This window comes from Jaculus jaculus, chromosome 6 (assembly GCF_020740685.1).
Source record: "Jaculus jaculus isolate mJacJac1 chromosome 6, mJacJac1.mat.Y.cur, whole genome shotgun sequence".
Lineage (NCBI taxonomy): Eukaryota > Metazoa > Chordata > Mammalia > Rodentia > Dipodidae > Jaculus > Jaculus jaculus.
The window spans coordinates 28358690-28373149 of NC_059107.1; the positions used below are offsets into that span (position 1 = coordinate 28358690).

Consider the following 14460-nt stretch of genomic DNA (forward strand, 5'->3'; position numbering starts at 1 on the left):
GCCCCTGCCTTCCTCCCTTCCCTTCGTGCTATCCACCCCTAGGTCTGGTCCCAGGTCCCTTAACACATGCAGACAGAGGTCCCACCTGTCCCAGCTGGCTGTGCTCGGGAGCTAGGTTGGTACGGACAACAGGAGTTAATATAGGTGCAGCAAGGACGGCCTGAAAGACACACAGGACTCAGGACTGCCAACCACAGCACACTCCCAGAGCTCATGTGGCCTACGAGGGGGGTGGTGGGAACAGGAGAACCTCCGGAGATGCATGAAACCGGAAGTCCCCATAGCCACACGTCCAGGGAGTCACCTGTGACAGGGGCCTCCCTATGGGGAAAGCCCCACCATCAAGGTCTTCCTCCTTAGGAGTGGGGTCCAAAGCCAAGGCGACTTCTGCAGTGGGCTCATAGGCCTGTGTGGAAACAGCTCTGCCCTTGGTTCTAAAGACTGTGTTTTGGTTGCTGCAATGCTATTTTGTTTGTTTATTTGAGACTCTCGTCTACACACATGTCACTCTCTTGAATAGGCAAGGTTACTGTCATTAAAACTCATCCATTCACATGTTTTCCCCTTTTATCTTGCCTTTCTTCTTTTTTAAAAAAAATTTTGTTTATTTTTATTTATTTAAGAGCAACAGACAAAGAGGGGGAGAGAGATGCGTGCACCCCCTTATGCAACTGGCTAATCTAGGCCCTGGGGAACTGAGCCTCAAACCGGGGTCCTTAGGCTTCACAGGCAAGCACTTAACCACTAAGCCATCTCTCCAGCCCTTCCCTTTCTTCTTACCTTCCTCTTACCTGCTTCCTTCTTTTCTGCCTGACCCCAGCTCAGAGCCATGCGTGCCTAAATGCATCACTGTATTAAAATGAGCACTGAGCAGGGTCGGCTCTGTATGGGGACCAGGGACCCATAGATGAATGTAGTCAGTGTCCACCTGAGAGCGGTAAAGGACAGGAAGGTAACAGCTACAGCACCTGCTTGGAAGGTGTAACCGAGGGACTGGACATGATGTAGAGGCCTCTCAGGAGAGCAACTACCGTATATACCGTAAATGACGATCCAAATAGACAGACGGAAGCCCCCTGTCCTCTCCAGAAGAAAATGCACAGTATAAACTTTACAAGACAGAGATGAATAATCAGATGTCTATTTATAATCGTTAATTTATTACCTCAGTCGCACATCCGTATTTTAAATTGTTATGTAATACGCTAATGTGGGACTTCAAGAAGCTGTTTGATTTGGTTCTTTTCTGTGCCACTTGGTGACAGTGCTCCCGTCGTGGAAGGAGCAGCATTTCCCCCGAGCATGTCTACTTCACAGGGATGAGATTCTGTCTCAGTTCTTCAAATCCAGGCACCCTTTGGACGCCCCTCCCCTTGGGCCCCCGCATCACATCAGGACAGCTGGGGCTTCAATGGACGTCCATGACCCCAGCACAGCCACTCTCTGGAGTGCTCCGAACATGACTTTTACCAGGACCATTGACAACAGCCTTCCACGTTGCTGTCACGAAGTCCCCTTGTCACCTGTTGCTTTATCTGTAATTCCTCCATTTCTTCTACAGCAATGGTGACCCCTGAATGCATCCCAGATTCACAGAGACCCAAGGCATATCCGGCCCAAGTACTTTTCCCTGCCAGAATTTGGTTTAAAGGCTAACTAACTTAGAGCACTTGTAATGCAAGAAATTAGGAACTCCAACCTATGTTCCAACTTGGGTTAGGTCTGGGCATGGCTCCCTGGAGGAGGGAGCTCTAAACTGACCTTGAAAAGTGAGCGTGTTTGGGACCGGCCATACACCTTAGGCCAAGGGCAACTGTGAACTCCCCTGCCTTAGTCACACAGCTGCAGAGGGAGGAAGAGGGGGAGAGAAGGAGAGATGGAAGGAATAAGGAAGGAGGAAAGAAGGAAGGGAGAAAGGGAGGGAGAGAGAGAGAAGCCAAGGAAAGCTTGGAATTGTTCCTTCTAGAACAAGTCATTGCACCTCCCAAGTCTTGGTGAACTGAACCAGGGAGAACAAGGACCAACCAACTTCACGTCTCCCAGTGTGATCAGAACCCTAAGCAGGGAGGTCATCAGGAAAAGATGTGTCGATGAGAGAGGAATGCTTGTCATATCTCTCTTCAAAAACCACTCCCACCTCTTTCTAGGGCCAGTTCCTTGTCATACATTACAAGGAGCTAACCCCCGCCCCCATTCGCCCTAATGCCCCAAACCTTGCCCCCACTCTGTCACTCTATTTTATATATTTGGTTTTTCTTTTTTTAAAAAAAATTGTTTATTTTTATTTATTTATTTGAGAGCGACAGAGAGAAAGAGGCAGAGAGAGAGAGAGAGAGAATGGGTGCACCAGGGCCTCCAGCCACTGCAAATGAACTCCAGACTCGTGCGCCCCCTTGTGCATCTGGCTAACGTGGGACCTGGGGAATCGAGCCTTGAACCGGAGTCCTTAGGCTTCACAGGCAAGCGCTTAACCGCTAAGCCATCTCTCCAGCCCTATTTACTTGTTTTTTCGAGGTAGGGTCTCACTCTGGCCCAGGCTGACCTGCAATTCACTATGGAGTCTCATGGTGGCCTCCAACTCACCTCGATCCTCCTACCTCTGCCTCCCGAGTGCTGGGATTAAAGGCGTGCGCCACCACGCCCGGCTCTATTTTTTGTTTATTTATTTACTTTTGCTGGCATTTTTTTTTTGTCAACATATAATGTGATCTTAATTGCCTGTCTCTACCACTAGCTTGTCCCTTCCATGTGAACGGGGTGGCCTTGTCTGTGCTTGACACACAAGTATTTTAGTGAGGAAATGACTGAATGAATTCATGACTGTGGGTTCTATCTTACCCGTCTTTACACGCCGCTTAGGTCTTTCCTCCTACGCTTATGGCCTAGAGAATGAAGTACCCAGTTTTACCTTGGGCATCCTGGCTGGACAGCCACCAAGCCAAGCCGGTTAACACTGTCTCAGATGACCTTCTGCCAGTGGGCATGCCCCGTCCACCCCCCCCGCCCCCCACCCAGCTCGCTTCGGGCACCGCTTACGGGCTCCCCCACCCCCAGCCAGGTATGACCGTGAACTTGGCATTAGCGGACAGCAGACCTTCTCGGATGCGGGCAGGGGGACCCCTCGCAGCGGGCGAGCCTGGCACCGCGCTCCTACCCTCTCCCCGCCTTCCGGGGCCCGAGCGGGAACGACGAGGGCAGGAGGCCAGGTCGTGCCTCTCCCGCCCGGTGCAAACTTTCAAAAGACGCGGCGGCGGCGACAGCTCCGCCCTTGCACGGTTGGCGGCGGGCGGCGGGGGCGGGGCCGGCGCGCCCGGGCCGGTGGCTCCGCCTCCTCCTCCTCCTCCTCCTCCTCCTCCTCCTCCTCCTCCTCCTCCTCCCGCCGCCACCGCCGCGGCCGCCGCCTCCCTCCCGCGCCCGCCCAGCTGCCGCCCGCCGGTCGCCGGTGCAGCGGCGATGCCCGGGAGCTCGGCCGCGGCCCCGGCCCCCGGCCCGCCGTGGAAGTAACCTCCGCACGCCGCGCGCACCGCCGACCTCCCCGGAGCCGCGATGGGCAACACGGTGCACCGGACCTTGCCAGGTAGGCTCGGGAGCCGCGCCCCGGGGTGGGGGGGGGGACACCCATGGGCGACTCCCAGCGAGCCACCTCCCGCCTGCTGGAACCCTCCCGCGGCGCGCACCGGCTGGAGTCTGCTCGGCTCTGCGCTCCGGGGAGGGCGGGGACCGATTCCCCGTTACCTTGGGGACCCCCCACCCCTCCATCCTCGTCCTCCTGGGGTTTGCTGGATGGTGGTGAAAGGGCCGCTCGGAGGATACCCTGCGCGTCACCCGCACACACCCCACCCCACCCCGCGCGCTTTTGTTTCAGCCCCTGATGAACGAGCCTGGGGCGTCCTGGTTGGGGGTGGGGGGGTGACTGGAGTGGGACTCGCCAGAGCTTCCACCAGTCAGAGCTGCCAGTTGGGCCTGGGTGTTGCAGCTGTTGGAGGGAAGGGGGGGGGTGATCGCCAGGGACCCCCAGGGTGTTGCGGGCCAGCGCCCCTGTGGCACATGCTTGTGCCTTGCCTGGGCGATGTCCCCACGCGCGCGCACCCAGGCTGCGCCCTCCTCTGGTGTCTGCTCAACTGGGGGTTCTCCTGCTGTGGAGCGCATCGCCCCCTAGTTAAAACAGCCCCTAGAATTTCCCAGACCAGGGGATGGATGGAGTGTGGAGGCCGAGGGGGAGTTCCTTTCTGAAAATACCTGGTAATCTCGGGAACGAGTCAGCGCTCGGAGGAGGCTCTGGGTGCCACTTGACAGACCGGAGGCCACTGTCTGCAAAGAGCCTTTTTACCATAAAGACTCGCATGCACCCCCGTTTTGCACGTGAAGTTGGAGCTCAGAGGAGGGGAAGTGATTCACCGAAAGATCAGGCAGTCAGTGGTGGGAGACAGTGCACGGGCTGGGCTGTCTGCCTGCCTCTCCCCACGCCCCTCTCCTCCAAGTCTTTACAAGTGTTGTAACACACAGCTGGGGCGTCTACAGCAGCCTTAGGGGAAAGGCTGAAGTAGGTATGTGTGTGTGTGTGGGGGGGGGAGGGCTCTGAAGAAGTAAGTCACCTGTAGGCCAAACTTAGTGTGCGGGTCTAGGATCTGACTGGTCACCCAACTCTGCTCTGACGCCCGGGTAGCCCTCCCTCTCGCGCAGCTCCATTGCATGCAGTTATCAGAGAAGACTTATTTCATGCCCAAGAGGCCCTTGCTTTGATGGTCCCCAGCCTGAGTCTCACAGCCTTCTAAGGAAGACGCTGACCCCTTCTTACCAATAAGCCCCAGGACAACTTTCAGGCAACTGTGTTGGAACCTTCCAATTCTCAATGACACGGAGTCACCAGCTGGTCAGTGGTAGTAGAATTGACAATGAAACCTGGGTTGGTATTGCATGGTGACCTCTGCTTCTTGTTGCTGGGGTGGGATGGGGAGCCCCCCCCACTTCCATCCAGAGGAGCCCTGGATGTCAGCCGAGATGACAGCCTCCAAAGGCTATGGGTAAGGCATCGCTCCACTGCTCTGGGCTCAGTTTCTTAATTCAGAAATGTGTATATTAATCTAGTTTTAAAAAAAACAAACAGCGATTCTGCCACAAAGTGGGTCAGCCTTGGAGTGAGTGGACAGACAGACACACACTTACTTGCCAGGTAGCCACATATTACTAGAGATTTGCACTAAGTCTGTGTTCCACTGGGTTCTCCTGTGAGGAAGAGAGGCATAGCAGAAAGAAGGTGTCAGGAATGCCAAGGGTTGTGTATTATTTTCTGGCCTATTACTTATTTCTTATACCACTGTGCCCGTTCCCTCATACCTGGAATGTCCTTCCTTGCCTAGTCCATCCCTCACTGTCCACTTCAGTGGTCACCTTTTCCAGGAAGTCTTCTCCAATCACCCATAGCTCCGCTCTGTTGCCGGGTCACCTTCCTACCTCTCCGCTTGTTCATCTGACCGCATTCCACCACCGTGGCCTGTTGTTGCGACTGACCCTTCCCCCCCCCCCCCCGGGGCCCAGGTCTTGATCATCTGGAGCCTGGCATTGCCCGTCTCAGAGCTTGGGGCCTGGCAGGAGCTCCGTTCCCGGTGGTGGAGCACACATGGTTGCCTGTATCTTTGAAGGAATGCTTGGCTCAGGCTTGCCCTGAAGAAGTCTCGTGCTTTCCTTCTCAGCAAAAGGACACATGCGTGGGGTTTGTTCCACAGAACTTGAAATAGAGAGCTGGCATTTGCCGAGCACCTGGATTCCATGCCAGGCTCCCTGCATCATGTGGCTGCATTTAGACACCAAGCGTGTTTCTCCTTAAGGCTCTTACTTGTTGGTCCTGTTGCCTGGCACACAGTCTTACCCAGACCTTCACAGAGCTTCCTCTTCCCCCTCAGATCCCTGTTCCGGTGGGGGTGTCCTGCCTTGGCCCTGACTCCTCTACTCTGTGGCTCCCCTTTGCCTGTTCAACACTACCTGTGCTCAAGCTATCGAATTCTGTCTGTGTGGTAATCGCTGGATGTCGAGTACTTGGAATTTGGGCCAGGACCCAGTAGATGCCCAGGGAATAGAAGTGGAGTGGGTGAAAGGAGTTTAATTCTGCAGGCAGCTCTGTGAGGCGAGAGTCATCATTCCCATTGTATGCGTGAGAAGTCAAGGCTTAGAGAGGCAGTGGCTTGTCCCAGCCCACACAGCGCATCTAGTTGGCAGGGCCAAAATTCAAATCCAGGTTTATTTAGCTCCAAAGTCCTCCAAGTTCCCTGACAGGCGGTGGGATCCTCCCAGCCTGGGGCTTAGATAACACTTACGAGGTGTCCCCCCCCCCATGGCTTAGATAGCATTTATTGAGTGTCCCACCTAGCTCGTGGGTATAATGAGGGTATAATAAGGAAATGCCAAAGAAAGGGAGTTCCCTTGTGATTGACAGCGGGGGAAGCCCCGTGGCAGTTCTCACAAAGCACACACCAGCCCAAGGGTGAATACCCTTGACCCAGGAGTGCGCCCAGGTCATCAGGGGAACTTGCATCTGCTAAGCTCCTACTGTGTGCTTCACCCCCTCTTTCCAGTGGCAATGCAGTCCTACAGTGTAAGGTGCCATCTCCCTTCATCCTACCGAGGAGGGGCGCAGACAAGTCACAACCCTTGACCTGACTCACACAGGCAGCAGGAAGGCTGGAACGCAATTGTCTGGGTTCTGTCAGGTTCCTGATGCCACACGGTGCGCGTCTTTCTACTCTGTGGCCCTTCACCTGGGTTCCGCAAGGGGAACTAAGAAACATAACAGGTGGAAATGGGAGAGGGCAGCATTCCAGGATCGGGTGGGTGGGAGGAAGGGTTCTCCCCTTGCTCTGTCATCCAGCACATTCCAGACCTTTCCTTACCCGCCTCTGGGGTTCACCGACAGTGCTGGTTGGAGAAGAGGCAGAATTCAAACTGCATGTTGGGTTTAATCATTAAGTTGGCCCATGCTTGACCAAGCTAACGGCTTTCAGTGTTGGCTCTGTGATCCGGCCTCTGAGAGCTTCGGGTGTGTTGAGAGTGTGTTGAGCCTGTGCTGGGCAAACAGGACCCGACCAAGGCCGGACCCACATTGTCTATGCGCAGAGGGGCCATCTGTGCCCTATTTCCCTGGGCAATGAATGAAGGCCCAGAGAGCTCAGGGACAGAGACACATAGTATAATGGAAGAGAGCTAGGCTTCCCACCTTGCACCTGCCTCCAATGCCCCCACAGAGCCCTTCTTGTGAGGCCCTGTGGCTTCTGGACCCACTTGGGCTGATCAGCCTGGCATCCTATGTGAGCGCTGGTGATGGCAGCCACTGGTGACAGCAGCCTTAGTCACTGTGCTACCATAGTAATGGTCACCCAGAGGCCAGCAAGTGACCATCCCCTTTCTCTTCATACATTGCTCTTCCCTCACATAGCCCCATTTGGAGTGGAGTGAAGCATTCCTTGTACCCTGCCTGCCTGCCTTACCCAGGTCATTAAACATTTTCTTCTGTGGCTAAGCGGAACTTTTAAGATTTATGGGACAGATATTCTAGCCTCCCTGAGACTTGTAGCCGTCATCCGAGGCCCCTGGTGACAGTCATGGAAGGATGCTGCGACATAGCAGTCATGTAGGCTGTGTCACTGGTGGGCACATGAGAGACAGAGTCTATCCAGTGTCTGTGTCCAGTGGACAGAAGGCACCAGGGTTCTTGTTTCATTCTTTGCACTGCTGTGGGAGCCCAGGAAGTCTTCCTGGAGGAGGCTATCTCTGAAGAGAAGTCCACTTCAGTATCTGCCTGCCCTACCTGAATGTCATCTCCTTTTTCCCTATCCTTAGGGTCTTCTGTGGCTGGGCCACCCTGGGATACCTGTTGGGTGCCCAGGCATGGGGGTGCAGGAATCTACCTCCTCTCTCATAGCCTGAGCCAGGCAGTTGGTCCCATCATTGGAAAGCATAGTGTCCCCTACCAAGCTAAGTCTCCAAAGTGACCTGCTTGCTGTGGTCAGCACCAGAATCTATAAAAATCCTTTGCAAAAAAGTATCAGTGTGTATTCACATAAGAGGGATATTTTTGGCTTATGTGTGTGTAGTGTGTAGTGTTTATGTGCCCTTGAGATGCCCCATGTGCTCACCTGTGGCAGGGTTTGCTTGCCTGGGGCCAGGGGCAGGGGGGAGCAGAGGGGTGCTGCTCACCTCCAGTGGCCAGAGCAGAGCACTGAGTGTCCCCACTCCCCTGCCTTCCCGCCCATTCTTGTTTGAGCCGGAGTGTCTTACTGATCCCGGGGCTTGGCATTTTTTCATGAGCCTTGGTGATTCCCTGGGCTCTGGTCCCCTGTGAAGGACTGGGGTTCCAGGCACATGTGGCCACGCCTAGCTGTTTGTGTGGGACCTGCTGGTGTCATACCGTCATGCTTGTGCAGGAAGCACACTTAAGTGTTGAGCCATCTCTCCAGCATGGGAGAAGTCTTCTGAGAAAGAGTCTTACTGTGTAGCCCAAGCTGGCCTTGACCTTGCAGCAGCCTTCCTGCCTCTGCCTTCAAAGGGTTGGCATCGTGGGTGAGTGTCCCCACCCGGGCTAGTGAGCAGGTGCAGGTGTATACGCTTGTGTTTGATGCCTGGGGCCTTGTGTGGTAGTGTAAGGAGTATTTCTGGTGGGTGTCGCCTGTGTGAACGGTTGGAAGACCACTGAGCTGGTACTGGGCCTTAGAACACAGATCTTGGAATCAGGCACATGGGCTCAAATCCCAGCTTGTCCTTTTCCCTGTGGTATGACCCCCCCCCCCCGGTTCCTACCCTGACTTCCTCAGCAGGAAACAGGGATGTGTCCATGATGTGTGAACAGAGCAGGCAGGGAATGGTCAGTGGTGAACAGGACAGACTGCTGTCAAAGGTGTGAGTGCCAATGGGGAAAGATGGGCCGAATCCTGCTTCTGGGGCTGTAAGGGGCAGACTGACAGATGACCGAGGTGACCCACAGCCTCTCACTAGGAGTTGGATTGGGAGTGCCCAAGGCTTCTTCAGGCCCTTGCCTGGATACCCGCTGTCATGACAGGAAGACAGATGCCTGATAGGCTGCACTGGGCAGTTTGCATGATTGTTATGGGCCAGGAAAGCAGGTGAGTTTATGGAGTCTGGTTCTAGCGGGAGAGACCAGCAGATGTGCGGTAGAAACAGTGGTGAAAGGGGAGCCCGAGGAAGATGGGGGGAAGGCTTCCTGGAGGAGGTGTGCTCTGTCCAGAGGAGAGGACACTTGGCCAGGAGAAGTGGGAAAGGCTTCTCAAGGCAGAATGGCTTCCATGTCAAAGACCCCAGGCTGGGGAGAGGATCTGAGTAGTGCTAAGGAGCTCTGGAGGCCAGTGAAAATGGGGACCTCACAAAGGGTCACAGTGGTGGGTGGTTTGGGAGGCAGGGAGGTCTTTTGTGGGCAGGGTACTGCCTGGGCTCCCTGCCAAGGCTAGGACTGGGCCCTGAAGAATAGGTTGTTTAATCCCCCATGGGCAGTGGAGGCTGCTCTGGGCCTCCCTTCTGTATTCAGCAATACACTCTGAGAGTTTAAAATAGAAGCCCAGAGGCCAGTGTGTTGTTGAAAGCAGAGGAAGGGGTGACCACCAAGTTGGGAACACTCACCTGAGCCGGCTGGGTAGCCGGAGCCCCGGCTTACTAACCCCATGCTAAGATCCTGTTCCCTCCACTTCTCACCCTCCCGGTCTCACATGTCACAGATGAGGAAACCGAGGCTCAGTGTGGGAGTGAGACCTACCTTACTTAGGTAGATGGTCTGGAACTGGCCGATACAAATGGGATCCCCGGGCGGGCCCTCTGGAGGCCTCTTCTGTCTGTCCTCACCCTCAGCACTAAACCCCAGGACACACCTTCTCTGGCCTCTGAAGGTGACTCACCTGTGTCCCTACTGCCTGTAGCAAACTGCCCTCTCCCAGCCTCTTCACCCAGGCCTGTAATATGCTGTGCATTCACGAAGGTGGTGTGGACATCCGGGGTCATGCCTTGAGGGTGTCTCTGCCTGTTTATGGGCAGCTGCCCCCTCTCAGTTCCTCTGCAGACGTCACAGTGTCTGTGGCTCATATCTCTGCCAATCTGAGCTTCAGACAGCTCCCAGCCCAGAGGGTATGGTGGAGAGGGTTTTCAGGCAGTGGGAACAGTCTGTCCCCAAACTGCCCCTCCTCTCCTGCACAGAGGATAATGCTGCCACTACCCACGGGCTCTGGGTAGAGAAGTGCTCCCATCGGGATCATAAATTCACTGGCCAGCAAGCCCTGCCCCGCTCCGGAGGTAGACAGACACAAAAGAGTAATAATATTAACTACATGACCTGTCTGTGCTGGGCACTGTTCTAAGCAGGTTCCCACATTGAACCCTCCGGACAAGCCTTCGAGACAGCTATGATTCGTCTCGTACAGCTGGTGAGAAAACGAAGGTACCGACAGGGAAAGTCACCTGCTCAGGGGCCACACAGCTTAGGCTGAGGGAAGAGATGTTTGTTCTGAGAGGAGCGATGCGGGGGTAGGGGCGTCTGCACTGAGCCGTTCCGAATGTCATTCAGAAATTCTGCACAGTAACGCTCAGCAGCTCCCAGAGGCCTTTGGTTGTTTGTCCCACATCCCACCTGAAGCCATGACACTTCTCTCCAGGTGGCCTGTGGGTTCACTGTGGAGGGGTCTTGGTCCAAGAGTCCCCCCCAGGCTCAGTGTGCACATTTCCAACCCCAGCCAAGGCAGCTTCAGGGGAGAGCTGCTGTCCTGGGCCCCGTGGACAGTACAGCGAGGGTCATGCGGGCCTCCTGGCGCAGTGTCCCCCCAGAATGGCTTATGAGCTGTCAGCAGACTTCATGGGGCAGGGAGCACGGGTTGAGGCCACTGTGCCCAGCATTTGTGCCCAGGGAGGAAGATTTCAGCACATGAAGGAAGGACTTGTCATGGTGGGAGCTGCCGACCAGTGCAAAGAGGAGGAAGTGCCTGTCACTCTGATCCCTTGGCATGGACCTGTGTCCAGTGAATTCTTAGTGGACTGTCTTATTGGGAGCCTCTGAGCCTGCATTCTTGTCTGGGAAATACTGCCTACTCTTACCTGGGGGACCTTTGCAGAGCCCTCCCAGCAGCCTTTCCCATATGGTCCTCATGCTGGTCTGTGGGCCTGAGCCCCATTTTACAGACTGGGATGCTGAGGCATGAACTGAAGCCACCAGTCTGAGCTGGTCCCTTCCCTGCCCCACCCCCAGCCTCCACAAAGTTCATGCCAGCAGCAGGTGTTTGGGACACTTCTGAAACGGCTACGCAGGGCGGTCCCCACATTCTCCTCCATACCTTCTTCTCAGCGACACTCGGGTGGCAGAGCAAGCTCTGGCCTCCCCCTTGGATTGGTGGGGAAAGTTCTTTAATGAGTAAGCCATTTGGGGAAGTGGGTGGGCCAGGGCATCTGGGTTGTGGGCTGGCAGAGTGCCCAGGGGCATTTTGTTTACACCCTCAACATTACCCTGTTTATATCACAGTGATGGCCCTTGGGCACGTGTTTTCTTCCCCGCCCCTCAGTCCTGAGGATGATGCGTTTTATGAGAAGTGTGGGAACACACTCTCCAGGGCCTCCAAAGTAAGGTCCGCTCGGTAACTTTCCACTGCAGATAGCCGCTCCTTGGGCTCGGGACAGCTTCCTTTCCTCGCAAGGTTCTGGGCTGTTCAAGGGCAGGAGATAGAAGAGTGGAATTTCCATGGGTTTAGGATACGGGAAGAACTCCATCACGGCAAACAAGTCACCTGGGGACTTTATTCCAAGAACCTAGTCACCTTGCCTCACTTTTCATGGGTCAGATTGGAGCATGGCAGTTGGGAGACTGGCTGGGGTCTTGCTGTAGCTAACAGGTATAGTCTTTGGATTAGATCCCAAGAGCTGTGGTGGAAAGAGCACTGGTTCTAGAAGCAGTCCCGAGTTCAAAATCCTATGTGTGTGACCTATGTGTGGGTGAGTCAGTTCCCCTCCCTGAGCTTCTGTTCTCTCATAATCTTTAGAATGAGGATAGCGATGGTGCTATCTCTTCCATGGCTTGTGATAATGAACAATAGAATGTGCTGGAAGTCAGAGCCCAGTGCAAGGTGAGGACTCTGAGTAGTTGTCACTTGTCTTCTTGGAGGCAAGGCATCCCATTAGGACCAAATTGTCCTGCCCTGTGTGGCATACCTGCCTGAGAGGTGCTGCAAGACTTTCACTCGGATGTGGCATGCTTGCACCCTTGGGCTGGATCTGATTGTTCTTATCTGTAGTAACATGGACTCTGGGGCTGTCGAGGCCACCAGCATTCCAGGTTGCAAGGATCATCAGACCCAGAGCATGAAGCCACTCTCACTTGCACTTGGGGGCCCACAAGGCACTGGAGGAGCCATTCTGGGGCCACCTGATAGGTCCTCCTCAGTCACTTCCTGGGTCTTGGAGCCAAGGGAGAGGTGACACGCTGCTGGCCGGCTGTCTGCTGGGCTCTGGCGCCACCCCTCTTTGCAGGGTGCCCTGGAAGGCTGCTCAGAACCTCACTATACCCAGGCTACAGGGCCTTAGGCAGTTTCTCTCCCAGCCTCTCTCCCTTCTTTGATCGCCTCCTCCAGGCCCATCAGAAATACACTTGGTCTCATGGGGTGGGTGGCCCTTGGGAGGCCCTTGGGAGGCCTGCCTTACTTTTATCACCCCGCCCCCCAGTTCTTTTCAGACCACAGGGCTGGAGGTACTGACACCTCCCAGTAATTACTCTAGTTCCCTTTGCTTCGGTCTATCCCAAGTTCCACCAAACCATGGCCTCTGTGCATGTCACGACCACTGTCCCCCACCTCATCTACCTCACCAGAGCTCCTTTGCTTAGCTGGTCCGGGTGCAATGCACCTTGTGCTGGCTCCTTTAGCAGATTGGGGTGTGAGGTCTTGGGGGGGGGCGGGGGCGCAGAAACCAATGAGTAACCTGAGCACTGTGGGGTGGGGATAGAAGCAGTCTTGCTGGATGTCTCCTCTGTCCTCTGGAAAGGGACCAGAGGTCTGTTGTTCCCACAAGGTCCTGGCGCTTTGGCACACTGAAAGGGCTTGCTGAAGTTTGAACCAGCCCTGCTCTGGGCACCACCCAAGCCGTGGAAGTGAGAAAGAGAGAAACACAGGTCTGACAGTGCCAGCTGGCTTATCAATGGGCCGCTGCCCGGGCTGCCTATAGGAGAAGCACCAATGGGGGGGGGCCCTGATCAGGCAAGAATATGCAGGCCCTGGACCAGATGTTCAAAATCTGAGCTGCCTCTCTCAGTCCTATCCCACTGAGCCATTTTGACAGGCAAGAAAGGAAGGGCCAAGGTTGAATCTTGGCTTCTTCCAGCATCAAACCCTTCAGCAGCCCCCAGAGCCCTTTTGAGGATTTAACCTCCTTGGCCTGGCCTTCAAGACCTTTTGTGAGTAGTCTTTGACTCTGTCTGCACACTTACGCTCCCTTCTGCCCCAGACCTCCTGAAGGTCCCCACCTTCACCTCCGGGCCTGTGCGGAAGCTGTCACTAACACTTCCCCATCCCGAGTCATACCCCCAGCCAGCCTCCTCACTCTCCTGGGTGGCTCGTCTGTCTGTCTGTTCCTCCTGCTGTAGTAGCTCAACTCTGGGCCTCGCACCGTGCCTCCTTGGCACACGCACCCTGAAACCCGCACAGGCCCTGGCATGGAGCAGATGCTCTGTAACTGTCACATGGAAGAGGAAGTGATGTACTGAGGAAGTAATGAGCAACATTCCCACCAGCCCTCACAAGCACTCGGGCCCTAAGCCTGGGAGCTGGCATCTGGGAGACTGCAGTTGCCTGGGTCCCTTTATCAAGAAGTGACCTTGGCTGGCTGAGGGGCCCACCAGATGTTGGGACTGACTTGGCAATCCCAGGTGGAGGGACAGAGCTCACTCAGCTAACAGTGCGCCCTGCACCAGGCTGGAGAGCCCAGAGAGATGGCATGGCTGCTGGCTGTTAATGGCTGAAGTGTGCAAAGCAACAGGCTGGGCTGGCCCTCTTCAACCTGGGGCCTGGCCAGTCGGGCCTCTGAGACCGCGTCTGTCCCCTGGGAGCTTGTCACTGTGTGTTTGGCACAGGGGAGGCTGGGGTGGATTAATCTTTTGCGAGCTACTTCAAACCCACCAAATGGAGAGGCACCTTCTGTTGCCAGAGGACACCTATGTCCTTGTTCTCTTGGTGGGGCAGGAAGCTTTTCCTCTGAAGCAACCTTTCCCACACACTGCGTGGCGCTCCCTACCAACAGCGGAGGGGCTTTGTACTTTGGAGACTTTTTTTTTGTTTGCTTTTTAAAAAATATTTTGTTTATTTGAGAAGGCGAAAGAGGGAGAAAGAGAAATAGAGAATGGGCATGCCAGGGCCTTAGTCACTACAAACGAACTCCAGAGGTGCATGCGCCGCCTTGTGCATCTGGCTTATGTGGGTCCTGGAGAATTGAACC

General features: G+C 55.2%; 1 protein-coding gene across 1 annotated transcript in view; it reads left to right on the forward strand.

Annotated features, from left to right (window-relative positions):
- The first annotated feature begins 3465 nt into the window (after positions 1-3465).
- Positions 3466-14460, forward strand: part of Neurl1b (neuralized E3 ubiquitin protein ligase 1B) — a 30813-nt gene continuing 19818 nt past the window's right edge. Inside the window, exon 1 of the mRNA XM_045152322.1 lies at positions 3466-3577. Within this exon, the coding sequence (XP_045008257.1) occupies positions 3547-3577 (31 nt within the window). The 5' untranslated portion in view covers positions 3466-3546. The remainder of the gene's footprint in view (positions 3578-14460) is intronic.